This window comes from Caretta caretta, chromosome 2, assembly GCF_965140235.1.
Source record: "Caretta caretta isolate rCarCar2 chromosome 2, rCarCar1.hap1, whole genome shotgun sequence".
Lineage (NCBI taxonomy): Eukaryota > Metazoa > Chordata > Testudines > Cheloniidae > Caretta > Caretta caretta.
In genome coordinates this window covers 43,894,023-43,907,201 of record NC_134207.1, presented here as the reverse complement: position 1 = coordinate 43,907,201, position 13,179 = coordinate 43,894,023, and the positions used below count along the sequence as shown (strand labels likewise).

General features: G+C 42.0%; 1 protein-coding gene across 2 annotated transcripts; it reads right to left on the bottom strand.

Moving 5' to 3' along the window:
- Nucleotides 1–2,562: 2,562 nt before the first annotated feature.
- Nucleotides 2,563–11,963, bottom strand: GEM (GTP binding protein overexpressed in skeletal muscle). Of its 2 annotated transcripts, none has more exons than XM_048841237.2 (5): nt 11,838–11,963; nt 9,621–9,960; nt 6,115–6,191; nt 5,399–5,603; nt 2,563–3,741 (listed from the first exon to the last, which is right to left on the bottom strand). In XM_048841237.2, the coding sequence occupies exons 2-5, from the start codon at nt 9,949–9,951 to the stop codon at nt 3,464–3,466; spliced, it is 891 nt and encodes a 296-aa protein (XP_048697194.1). In that variant the 5' UTR covers nt 9,952–9,960; nt 11,838–11,963; the 3' UTR covers nt 2,563–3,463. The 2 variants fall into 2 exon arrangements, with proteins under 2 accessions (XP_048697194.1, XP_074981153.1); XM_075125052.1 differs by lacking the exon at nt 11,838–11,963 and adding an exon at nt 11,708–11,830.
- Between the last annotated feature and the right edge of the window lie 1,216 nt (nt 11,964–13,179).

Below are 13,179 nucleotides of genomic sequence, written 5' to 3'. Positions count from 1 at the left end.
CACCCCCACCTCTCTGCTCAAAAATGCTTCCTCAAACCCCACAGAGGCCCAGCTGTGTGAAGTTCCATGGGATGATTTCCACAGGAATGGAAGGAAAGAGGGCTAATGGTGTGTTTACTCAGACACACTCCCCTCTAAAAGATTTTGGCCCAGATGAGGTTTTCCTCTCAGCTCATCCTCTCTTTGCTACTCAGAGAGATTACGTAGTGTTTATCCAAATACAACTCCAGCCTGCAGAAGTGCCTTCTCTGCTGTCCATTCCCTTATGACCCACTTGAGCTAAGTGGTTGTAAACATGTCTGAAATTAGACAGTTGTCTCTAGCCATAGTATGTTCAGTGCTGCCAACTCAAAGTTTCTAGCCCTCCTGGTTTCAAGAGAAAAGTTCAAAAAGAAGAAGCAAGAGCACACTAAAGGCTATGAAGCCGAAAGCAAATAAAAAGAACCCCAGATTTTTATTTAAAAAGCTCTAATGATTTTTAAGCCAATCTCTTTAATTTTGTGGCCCTGACATGATTTATTTAATATTTGGGGTTGGCGACACTGTATGTGCCAACCAACCGTGCTGTAAAAAATTACTGGCTTCCACTCTTAACACCTCTGTTTGGAAGACTAGGACTGTATAGATTCAAACTCCTGTTTGATTTGGAGTTATAAAATACCGTGGCTTGACTGAAATGGAACAGGCCAAGGAATTTCCCTCCACCCCCACCTCCTCAGCAATTTTGAGGACATTAATTCAATGAAACTTATATAGTAGAAGAAAATAACTAATGGCTAAAAAGTTTTGCCCACTTCTTTCTGATGCAAGTTTTGAATGGTACCAGGCTCTGTTAGTACAGTAGCTCTAAACTATGATATTGTAATGAATACTTCTGTCTGGACTGCTTTAGATTGACCAAATATGAAAGTACTGCCTACGAAGGAGTACTGCGGAAAGGGATCTGGGGATCATAGTGGACCACAAGCTAAATATGAGTCAGTGTAACCCTGTTGCAAAAAAAGCAAACATCATTCTGGGATGTATTAGCAGGAGTGTTGTAAGCAAGACATGAGAAGTAATTCTTCCGCTCTACTTCGCACTGCTTAGGCCTCAACTGGAGTATTGTGTCCAGTTCTGGGTGCCACATTTCAGGAAAGAAGTGGACAAATTGGAGAAAGTCCAGAAAAGAACAACAAAAATGATTAAAGGTCTAGAAAACATGACCTATCAAGGAAGATTGAAAAAAATGGGTTTGTTTAGTCTGGAGAAGAGAAGACTGAGAGGGGACATGAGAACAGTTTTCAAGTACATAAAAAGTTGTTACAAGGAGGAGGGAGAAAAATTGTTCTTCTTAACCTCTGAGGATAGGACAAGAAGCAATGGGCTTAAATTGCAGCAAGGTGGTTCAGGTTGGACATTAGGAAAAACTTCCTACCTGTCAGGGTGGTTAAGCACTGGAATAAATTGCCTAGGGAGATTGTGGAATCTCCATCACTGGAGATTTTTAAGAGCAGGTTAGACGAACACCTGTCAGGGGTGGTCTAGATAATACTTAGTCCTACCATGAGTGCAGGGGACTGGACTAGATGACCTCTCAAGGTCCCTTCCAGTCCTATGATTCTATGTTTAAATTGTATCCAGGCCATGCAAAAAACATTCATTTCAAAATTACACTTTCCTCTGAATTCATAGAATCACGTGGTGCTCTTGTCTCTTCTGTGTTCCAAATACCGAATTATATTATTTCAGGCAAATTGCTAGGAAATGTACTCTACAGCAGAAGTAGTATTCTTTGGGAAGTATGAATTCTGCACAGTTGTTTGCTCACTCCCTGATGGGCAGTACTAAACCTAGTCTGTCAGTAGAGGTAGCGTTCTTCAAACACTCAGCAAGCTGACTCCAGACCTTTTGTAAACAAATCCTGTACAGCACAGGATGTGGAGTTCACTTCTGTGTGTCTATCTATATTACACCCATCTTTGTGGTACCTGAGCTACTAGGGTGGCCATTTGGCCCATCACAGTTACCAGTTTGCATGTTAGAACTGCTGCACATCTGCCCTGACCTTGGAGTTATGAACCCAAAGTCCCTGAATATCCCAATCCAGAGTGGGTCTCTGTGTTAACAACACCCTTATTTCAAATACTACTTTAGGAATAGGACACTGGACTGAGATTTTCCCGCTCTAGCACCCAGTGACATGCTTTGTGACCTTGAGCAAGGTACTTCACTTCTCTGCCTCTGTTTCCCCATCTGTAAAATGGGGATAACGATGCTTATCTTTCTTTGTAGAGTGCTTTGAGATCTCTAAACAAAATACACTCTATATGAATGAACTATTATTATCTTTATCACCATAGTGCCACTCTGGGTATAAGGAATATTGGGCATTAAGAGCATTTTACAATATCTTGGGTATTTTTGCTTGTGATTCTAAATTGCTAAGTAGTCTGTAATCAGCAATACCTGTTAGGTATCTTCAGTGTACACACACATAAGATGCTTTCCAAACAATCAAAATCTTTTCTTTAACTTCCAATAAAATCTTTGAGATTTCGTGTTGGTACTCAAAGGCAGTCAAATATTTTGTTTGTTTTATTACAAGGCATGTAAATAAAAACTTGCATAATCTGAAAAAGATATTAGCTAGAAAACATTAAAGTGTTTTTCTTAAGAAACCTGACAATAAATACATTTTCACCCCCAATACTAAAAATGCTTATTGCTTTGCAATGAAATAAATACAGCACAGCTCCGGCATACACAAGTCTGGGTACAAAAAGTCCATGTGGTTTCTTATAAAAGATCAGGTGGTTTTAAAATTTGGCATCCCTCGCTTCATGCATTTTGCATTTTAATCTGATTTTTTTGTTGTTGACAGTCCCACCGTATGAAAATCATAGGGGAAAAATCATTTGGCTAGAAGTACTTTTTCCATTAAATATTAAATTTTTAGAAGTAAGAGATGTGTATGTTCATGGGTGTTACCCCTGGAAACAAGACAGTGTCTCAGTGACTATTCTAGAGAAATGCAGATTTTGGATGCTTAAGAAAATCAGACCAACTATTTGGCAAAGGATCAGTTCTCAGTGAGTTCATCATTTCGCTACACATTTTTCCAAAAATAATGAGAGGGTGCAATTCATTCCCCAGATCATGAGTGTTTAGGTTCTTATACTATTATCCAAAGGCAACAAGAGAAACAAGAAATACATTTAAAAACACACCCTGCTTAACTTTAGGATGTTCTGGTGTATAAGAGAAAGCTTTTTCAAAAACTACTGACAAAAAAATTAAGAAAGGCTTTTGTTTTCCATGCATTGTGCTGTGCTTATTGCCAGCACATTTTTGTCACAATCACAACCGTGAATCCAAGTCAAAAATGTTTTTCTTGTAGTCCAATCTAATATAGATTGATTATTGTTCACAATGTAGTTAAACAATGTCCACAGAAGAGAACATGTGTCATAGTCCAACCTTCTTAAAGTACTGATAGGTCGTGGCAAGACTTAGACTTAAGTTTGAAGGCCATATTCTTGTTGTTCTTGGCAGCTATTTTGCCCCAGAACCGCCTGGCTTTCTTAGGAATGCTCTCTCTCCTCTTCTGATATGCCAGCCTCCTCTCGTTCTTTTCCTTGCTGTCTCGTCTTAGCCGGACTTGCCGCACAATTCCTTCAAACAGCTCCTTCACGTTGTGCTGGACAGCTGCGGAGGTCTCAATGAACTTACAGTCAAACACAACAGCACAAGCTCGGCCCTCTGTAAAATGGTAAGGGATCTATGTCAGTAGGGATAGAGTTCAGATAGGGCACGTTCCCTAAGCAAAAGGGAGAAGGGCAAAGCTGCTGAACACAGTGCCATGCGCAGTACAGAATGTGAGCTATCTATAAATGCCCCAAATAGAGTCACTTGTACTTCAGGGAAACCTCAGTGACTCGTGACAGAGGCAATGAGGTTACCATTATTGAGAGCAATATACTGCTTGATCCATTTACAGCCATATTTTCAAAATGCAGCTTTGAAGATTGCAGGCATAATTTTGCATATGCCAAAACTCAGATTTCCACATGCACATTTAGGGTACGTCTACACTGCAATAGAAACCCTCAACCCCAGGTCTCAGATCCCAGGTCAACTGACTCAGGCTCACAGGGCTTGGGCGGTATAGGTATAAAATTGCTGTATAAACTTTCAGGCTTGGGCTGGAGCTTAAGCCCTTCCCCTTGCAATCTCAGAGCTCAGGCTCCCCCAAGCCCTAATATCACATTCAATTTTATAGCCCTACAGCCTGAGCCTCACTCAACTGACCCAGGCCAGCCATGGCTGTGCTATGGGTCTTTTATTGCAGTGTAGAAATACCCCGAATGGGTAAGTTCCTACCTACCTGATTTGTATGTGTAAATATAGGCCTGACTCTACCCTCATTGAAGTCAATGGTAAAACTTGCAATTAACATCGAAAGGAGTAGGACTGGGCCCACAGATTGCATACACAAATCGTAGTCTTTGAACAGCAAAATCTTTAGGGTGAACAGCAACATGTGCAAAAAATTAGGTATTAGCTAAATTATGCCCATAGTTTTAGAAGCCACTTTGAAATCTGGGCCCTTATTTTTTATATTTGAACCTAAACTAACTCTAATGATCTTCTTCTAAATGGATACCAGCATGCTCTGATACTCCCCTCCCTCTCCAAACACATCAGGTGGTTGACTCATAGAGTGCTTAGAATGAAACCCACCTTCCTGCCTTCACTCGAGTCAAAGTGCCTTTAACAGCCCAGCACGAGGAAGAATGTGAAAATGAAAATAAGAAGCCTAGTAATATTACTGAGCTCTTTTGCTCTACGGCTCTACGTACCCCAGTGAGAAGTTTTCATGTAGAGCCATTGTGACAGGGGCCAGAATGCAGGGTAAAGTCCAGATCAGCTTTCCTTTCCCCTTGCATGGGGACCTGGGAAAAGGTCTATCAGAGGAACTTCTTGGAAGACAGAGGAGAGGGTGAATACCTTTGGAAAGGTCAAGCGCTACAGTCAATGGTCATCGGATTGTGTTGAAACCTAAGCTGGGGGGAGTTTCTCATCCGTTTCTGGTTATGCTGATTTATTTTATTGTGTTGTTGTAGACACTGCACATCCAACACTCATGGATAAGTTTCCAGAAAAGACTTAGTTGACCAAAGACTCGATTCATCTCCCATTAAAGAGAGCCTTTTAATTCACATTTATGGGAGCTGAATCAGGCCCTTAAACTGGGGATTTTGGGGTTGAGGTTGTTTGTTTGTTTTTTGCTATTGAACCATTCCACCCATTCTCAGCCATAGAGTACTCCAGACATCAGTGGGAATTCTGCAAGCAGATCTAGAACAATATATGGCTCTTAAAGTTATAAAGTGGTTGTCATGGTAATTTTCCATACCTGACACAGAGACTTCACGGCACCTGACGAGATCGCTTTTGTTGCCCACTAAAATAATGGGAATATCTTCTGTTTGGCGTGCCCTGCGGAGCTGTATTCTTAGTTCAGAGGCTTTCTCAAAGCTCGCTCGGTCTGTGATGGAGTAGACAATCAAGTATGCATCTCCTACTTGCATGCAGTGATCTTGGATCCATTCTTCTTCACTCTGATAATATAAAATAGATACAGCCAGCATTAGCAAAAGCCTGGCTTTCTTAACTGGAAGCCCACCTGAGTGTTTACAGAAAAAGTGTAATATTACTCAATCCAAATTCAACCATGGTGTAACTTTGCTGGGTATGGTTTTGATCACAGTTACACCAGTATAAAACCAAAGTAACAGGGATGTACACCAGCACAAACCAGGGCAAAAATTGACCAATAGACTTCATTAACTTGTGTTTGCTTATGCCCAGGTCAAATTTAGCTCTGATCATGTTTCCAGCATTTTTGTTTTTAATAAGAAATCAGACAAAGAAATTTCTTTGCCATTTTCAAACTTAGATGGAGGACCTTGGACATTGTGAAAGTCCCCATGCTTTCACTGACCATAGAATTATGGATAACACCTCCTTACTTGTTGAACCACTGCATGTTCCTAGCAGAACTAGAGTATTGCTACTCATTCATACTTAATTTCCCTTTGGCACTGGAATAAAATGAATTGAATGAAATACCTTATTTTCCCACATGTCAAGCAGCATAATGGTTGCACTTTCACCATCTACCATCAAGGTCCGTTCATATGTGTCTTCTAGAATAAAAATCCACAAATGTTAGCAATACATCCCTTCCTTTTGTCATATACGTAGCAATAAAGAAAAATTGCCATATACATATAATTTGTTCCAGGTTGAGTTCAGTGAATCCAATTCACTGCTGGGGTGAGTCCAGGGATTTCAGAGGAGGTGTATCCACTTTCACGAGTCTTGCGTGTGGCCCTGTGTCTCTTTACGGTTTTTTCCTTAATTTTCACGGCAAATGAACGAGAGCAAAAGATTTTGCAACTTGTGTTCATGATTTTGGCTGAAAAGCTTTTTATCCTATGCAGGGCAGGGATACGGTGGGGGAGGGGGAAGAGGGATATAACCAGTGAAAGAAATAAATCAAACACTGAACATTTGACCCCCTGGGAGCAGCTGACAGACGTACAGACTCCAGCAAGGCTTAGTAATGGAAAATATTTGTTTTCACTCTAGCGGGGACCCTTTTCGGGTGAACAATCACTGCTGCTCTGAGCAGTTCAGCCATCCAGCAGCCCTAGCAACGGGCAGCGGTGTGTGAGGCAAAGGTTGCTGGGCTCTATAAAACAGATGCTGCTATTGCACTACAGTCCCCTGAACTGTCCCTCGTTCCCCTGGCTTTATCCTGTCCCAGGTTAGTGCTTCTCACTAAATGTTCACCTATGAACATTAAAGAGGTGATGAAGCACTTCACAGCAGTTTGGTAGGAAGTGGCAGAACCTGCCTAACCCTGGGTAAGGACCAGCAAAATTCATATCTGGATTTCAAACCACACACGGTTCAGAGGTATTTTAGATCTGAGGTCTGCGCCAAGCCATTATAGAGATCAAGGGCCACTGTGAAATTTGGATTCCATTCCCCATCCTTTTCACTCCCTTGAAGTTTGGGGTGTTCGAAAGCACGTTTTTGGTTTGGGTCCATCTCTAGTCTTGTGTTACTGCTAGCATAATAAAATCCAGTGTTAGGGCAGACAGCTTACATTCATCACCATGCTGTTCAGAGCACCTATCCAAACCACTCTGATGGAGGATATTACTGTATTTTAAATAAAGGCCTCATAAGCTCCCACTGTGCTTTTGTGAAGTGATCTTTCCCCAAGTCCTAATCCTGGACTCTCCTGGAAGCCAGAAAACAGTGAGGCCATGGAGTAGAATGAGCCAAGGGTAACTAAAGAATAGCCAAATATTTTTTTTTAAATCAGTTCTGCCACAGAAACTTTAAAATGGGAAACTCTTTGTGAACAAAAGGGCACTGGGCTGACACAGCTGGCCACCTGGGGGTGGATGGGCCTAAAGAAGGAAAGCAAAAAGAAAACACTAACCAACAGGAGCAATTTCACTTCTAGTCCCAGTAGGTTCTCCTTTGTGCTTGTGCCTTAGATTAATCCTGGGCAAACGTCTGAGTCCAGCAGAGCTGAACAGAGTGCAGGCTGTAGGAGGCATAAAGCTCACCTTCACACTCCCCCTCATCTTGGGGCTGCTCTCTGGAGGACTGGTCCTCTGGAGTAAGTTTAGAGCAGCTTGAAGGCTGTTCTACCTTACCCTGGCTTCTGGCAGCTCCCAGTGTTTGGAACAATGGCATAGGAGCATCCCACCCGTGTCCCCTACATCAGCAGCAGGGAGATAGCACAACATAGGCATTGCTACACTGATTCTACACTAACTGGAGGCTCCCTTTGACTGGGGTGATCCTCTGAATTCTGGTTACACCTGCTGTAAGGACACATGCTGTCAACAGTGCAGCACAAAGCACCAACATCCAACAGAAGATCTGGTCCATCATATAGCATAAAGCAGCTGTGCAAAATTCCACTTCCCTGGGACAAGGAAAATTTGTCAGATAAGTAAAATATTATCATTGGTTTGGGGATTACTTCGCCCCCCCAGCCTCATAACTGTGAAGGTGGGTGACTAGGCAGGGTGCCTGGGCTAGTAGATTTTCAGGGCAATTTTGCAAATCTGCAAGAAAGAAGAGTGGAAGTGACCATAAGCTTGTTCTGTGCTGTACTTTACATGCTGCTGGAGTGCAGGCTAGATAGCTGCTAGAAGGCCCGCCTAATGCAAATGATGTCTTGCATGATTACAGGACTACTCAGTGGAAGATTAAAAGAAAACACACCTGATTGGCTGATCCGTGTCCAGTGCATCAAAGGGGTCCTCAAGTTCCCCTCAGGCTCCCAAGATTTATATTTCCAGCCCGTGGTCATGCACAAGCAGGATTTGGACCCTGTATTTTTAATTCCAGCCCATGTTAAGTGATAAATCGTTCCTAGCCCGGCACACAAAGATTGCTCTGGTGCTGCCTGTTGGCTAGGCATCCCAAAGAGGCAGGGCGGCAAGCGGCAGTGGAGGGATGGGGCCATCTGCGCTGGTCAGTGAAACTTTTCCAGCCAGAGTGGGAGCAACCCCTGCCCTTTCTCCAAAGGGTGACCGTATCCACGTCTTCAGAGCCGCAGGAGATCCTGCTGCAGCAAAGCTCCTCCCCAGTGGTATCCCGCACATAAAACATGGCCCATGACTCAGTGCCACTGTTTGGCCTTTAGCTTTAATTGATCCCTGGGAATAATGAAAATACAAGTCCCCTCACTCTAAAACAGAGGTGCATAGTAAAGGGAACTTGCCTAGCAAAGAGCTGCAGACCATGTCAGCCTCCTCTTTTTCCTCAAATTAATTGGGGAGCAGGATTTTTTCCTCACACTACTGAGGCATCGTTATCTGCTCTTCGCTTCTGGGAAGTGGGGGATCTGTGCCATGCAGGTGATATGAAATGCTAATGAGAAGAACCCAAATAACTTATATTGAGGCAATTTATTTTCATACAAATTTGGTGGGATTACTTAATGACCAGCAAGTATTTTGGTGGTACCTGTAAAGCAGGGCAGGGATTATTATTTTTCTACCCTTATCTCTTGCTGATATGTAGCTCTTAACAGTTTCTTTAAAATTCCAAATGATTTTACGCACTGATTTCTCATAGAACAATAGCATCACAAGGCTGGCAGTGCAATTTACAGGCCAGGCTATTACCTCACACCAGGGTAAAGCAGGAGTTGATCCACTGGAGCTTGTAGTTACACCAGTGTGAAACTGGTATAAGATCTGATTCAGGCCTTCTAAGTAATGTATTTATATCACAATCAAGAATTAATCAGATTCCAACTGCCTTTTTTAAAAAGAAAGGGTTCAGAAGCTGTACTGGTCTCCTTTCTCTGTATTTCAGCAGACTTAGACCTTTGTCAGTGAGTGTCTTTTTTCATAGCCCGATTGTTGAGACAGATGCACGTGCTGGAATCAGCTTTGAAAATAAGGGCCAAGTGTGCATTACCTCAGTTTCAGGCACTCCAGATTAAATGACGTCACTAATTTTCTGTCTTATTGCTGATGACAATTGACAGGAAAGGCTTTAAATAAACGTAAACAATGCAGAATGCAATGACCTACCTCCTAGCACATCACAGTCACTGTCCATGCTGTCGTGCACGCCTGCGAAGATATTGGCCAAGGTAGATTTTCCCACTCCATGCTCCCCAATCATGACCACCCGGTAGTAGGTATTTCCGGACTCGGAGGAAATGACTGAATCGGAGGACTCGGACGACCAACTCCTTCGGTAATAATCATCGGGGTTCATAGTGTATCTCTTGCGCACGTTGTACTCGTGGGGGTCTTTGTGGACGGCCAGGTGCCTTCCATCAGCAGGGATGCTCCAGCGCTGCTGCTGTGCGTGCAGCACGCTGCTGCTGTGACGCAGGGTGACATGATTCAGAGTCATGGGTTTTCCCTAGTGAAAAATAGCGAAGTCGCAAATGTCGCACACCAGGAATCTGAAATGGGCTCCATGTTAAAAAAAACCCATTGGTAAGGTATATCCTGTGTATCTGCAAATGCCTCGTGCACAGACCAAAGAAGAATTAAAACGGCTGCCTCTTTCATTTGCCTCTAACATTTCTAATTCGCCAGCCATAGTCATGGCTTTAGGATTCAGGTTGAAATCAGCATTACATACTAAGCCCTATCTTTGTCTCCCCCTAGTTGTGAATATTAGGCACAGCCCTGCTTTGGGGATGGTGTGGAGCTGCACTGCCCCAAAGGGAGCAGTAGGAGCCAGAATGTCTTTCATAGCAATCGATCACATGGGGGACCGTGCCCACCTTCAGAGAGGGCGTAATTCCCAGTGTGCTGGTCCCTGCCCATTCTGGGGCACTGTGCACCTCAAGGGGTGTGCAGAGGGAGAAATACAGAGACTGCAGTTGTGCCTGTCCCTTACACAGACCATGCAATGGAGTGAAGGTTCCTTGCACCCTCTCCCATCACTGCATACCCAGGTAAAGTCCAGCGGAATCTGCCGGGGCTTTGCTAAACAAGAAATTGTTCTTTGCCTGCAAAGTATCATGCTTAGTCTCAACTGACAGTTGAATCTGTTGTGAGAACAACAAACATTATACTCTGCACATTTAGATCATTTCCTCCGGTGGAAAAAGAACCACATCAACAAGTCTTGCTATAAGGGGCTTGTTTTTGTGCTCAGTTATACCAGTGTAAAAAAAAAAAGAGCAACTCCATTGCACACACTGGAATTAAGCTGGTATCAAACGGGTGTAAGAGAGAGCAGAATGAGATCTGATGGGATCCCAGAGTATGTACCTGATCACACCACTAGGGGAGCTATCACTGGGAGAAAATAGCTCATACATTTACAGTTTTTAAATCAACAAATTAATTTGGCTGGGGAGCAGCTAGTCAGACTAGCTCCTCTTGTCTAAACATGGCTTTTAATGACATTTGGCTTTTGAATGGATTTTGCCTTGGTTGGAGGCAGAATGTTGTGATGTCTTTCCTAGTGGTCCACAGCTACCATTTTTAGGAAAGTTACTTTGATGCTCTCCAGTTCCCAAGGTGACAGTTATTTATACATTTTGCTTTGTTAGACTTAAGTCTAATGGCTCTCAGTTCTCTTCTGCATATTAACAAAGAGAGCATCTGCTATTAAAACATCCTGGGCCGCTTTCCAACTGTATTCCTCTTTCGTGTTTGCAAAAAGTGCACAGCTCATCAAATTGCACACTACCAATTACTTCTTCTAACTCAAGAAACCCTTGAAAACTTTTTAGAGCAGGTACGGAGCAGGTCATAAAACAAATGTGCTGAAAAACAGCAGACTATACCTGTAATTTGAATATCAGCCTTTACCAAGCATATTGCCTCTTATGACCAATGCCATTTTCTATCTGTAATTACAGCATTTGTTGCAAAATGAGTTCATCTGAATTCTATACAGTCACATAAACCTTTGCCAGCAAGAAATGTTTTTAGCAGGAGACCAGGCATCCAACAAACACTGCTTCACAAACAAAATTAAATATTTTAACTTTCAAGCATATATTTTGCTGTCATTTCCCTGTCAAAAAGACAGAATGAGAAATGTTAACTTTGATTTGGCTAAATAATAAACAGTCTACATTAGTAGTGCTTCCTTAAGAGAGTTCCACAGTTTAATAAACTAAACAAGACAGTGTCTTATAACTTACTGTAGTGCACTCAATTCCATATTCAAACTATATTCCACGTTACATATTTCATTTATCTACTTAGTTCTATAATTTCTCTTCACTTAAGTAAGACATTCAAACCAATACTTTTCAGCCAGCACCACCTTACTTTTCACAGTCTCTTCCACTAGTCAGCTTTGGTCTTATTGTCTATTTCTTGCAGTGGAGTGTGATATAGTGAACTGGTCTGCTGGAGTAAATCCTCTCCTGTTCAGTGGCTGCCTCTCTAATTCTTTCTCAGCAAACCTGGTTTATATTAAGCCCATCTGATCAGAGACAGGGCTTTTCCGTGACGTCGTTGGCCTGTTCACACAACAGCCAGCCCCCAGCTGGGAGGAAGCGGCCAAGCAGAAGAGCAAAAACTTACAGACAGTAACACTAACGAAATTATTTACTTGCAGCCATATGATTTTTTTCTTTATTAATAATGCCAGTAAACCTTTTGCCTTCTTATGGAGTGGAAAAATACAATAAATTGTCATTTCATCACAAGACTCTTTCAGCTTTGCCCTCAAGTGCTCTTGAAATCAGCGATATCTAAAGAATTGCTTGAGCTTTTCTAATGTCCCAAAGGTGACAAATATATTTCCTTATCTAACTACAAAAATGGAAGGAACTCCATCCTGGAGAACCTCATCTCCTAAATGTAATCATAGATCAATAATTTGGAAATACCTGAAAATTAGGGATTTTGTGCTATTTTTCAGTATAAGAATGACTCATACAAAAGATCCCATTTTTCATTTTCTTTAAAATCTACAAGTCACTGAACAGTTTTCTCAGTCTCACTACATGCTTTTTGGATGCACAGATTCTTATTCACCGCAGCGTTACTCCAGTTTGATGCTAATGTAATTCCACGGGTATCAAAGGTGTGACACTCGCCTAAAACTGGAGTAGCACAATGCTGCCTGGTTTTAGAAAAGCTGAAACTATATCGTACGTGTTACAAAAGAGGGGCTTGATCCTTAAATCTTTACTGTTTCAAGCCTCCTTAACTGCAAGGAGTTTTGCCAGAGAAAGCATTGCATTATCACACTCTTAGCCTGATACTTTTAAGGCTAGATGGAAAATTTTTATTCATTCTACTGATAAAGACTGGGGAGATTCCCTTACCAACAGTGTATAAGGTCTCCAGGTGTTATATAAAATCATATAAAATTTTTACTAATAAAGCACTATAGAAATCCAAACAGATTAAGTTAATCCATTTCTGAACATGGACACAGATGTCTTTGTGGGCATGATTGACTGCTATAAATCAGGAGTAACTCCGTTTCAGGTAATGACCCTGTAACATTGCTAAGAAAAGATGGAATTTACAAAACTCTTCAACAGAAACATGTTAATTTTGCTTTTGGGCAGGGATTCTTTCCATGCTCATTCTCCAACATACGAAGACAAGAACAGTCTCCAAAATAATATTCTCCTATAAAGTCAATAGGAGTCAC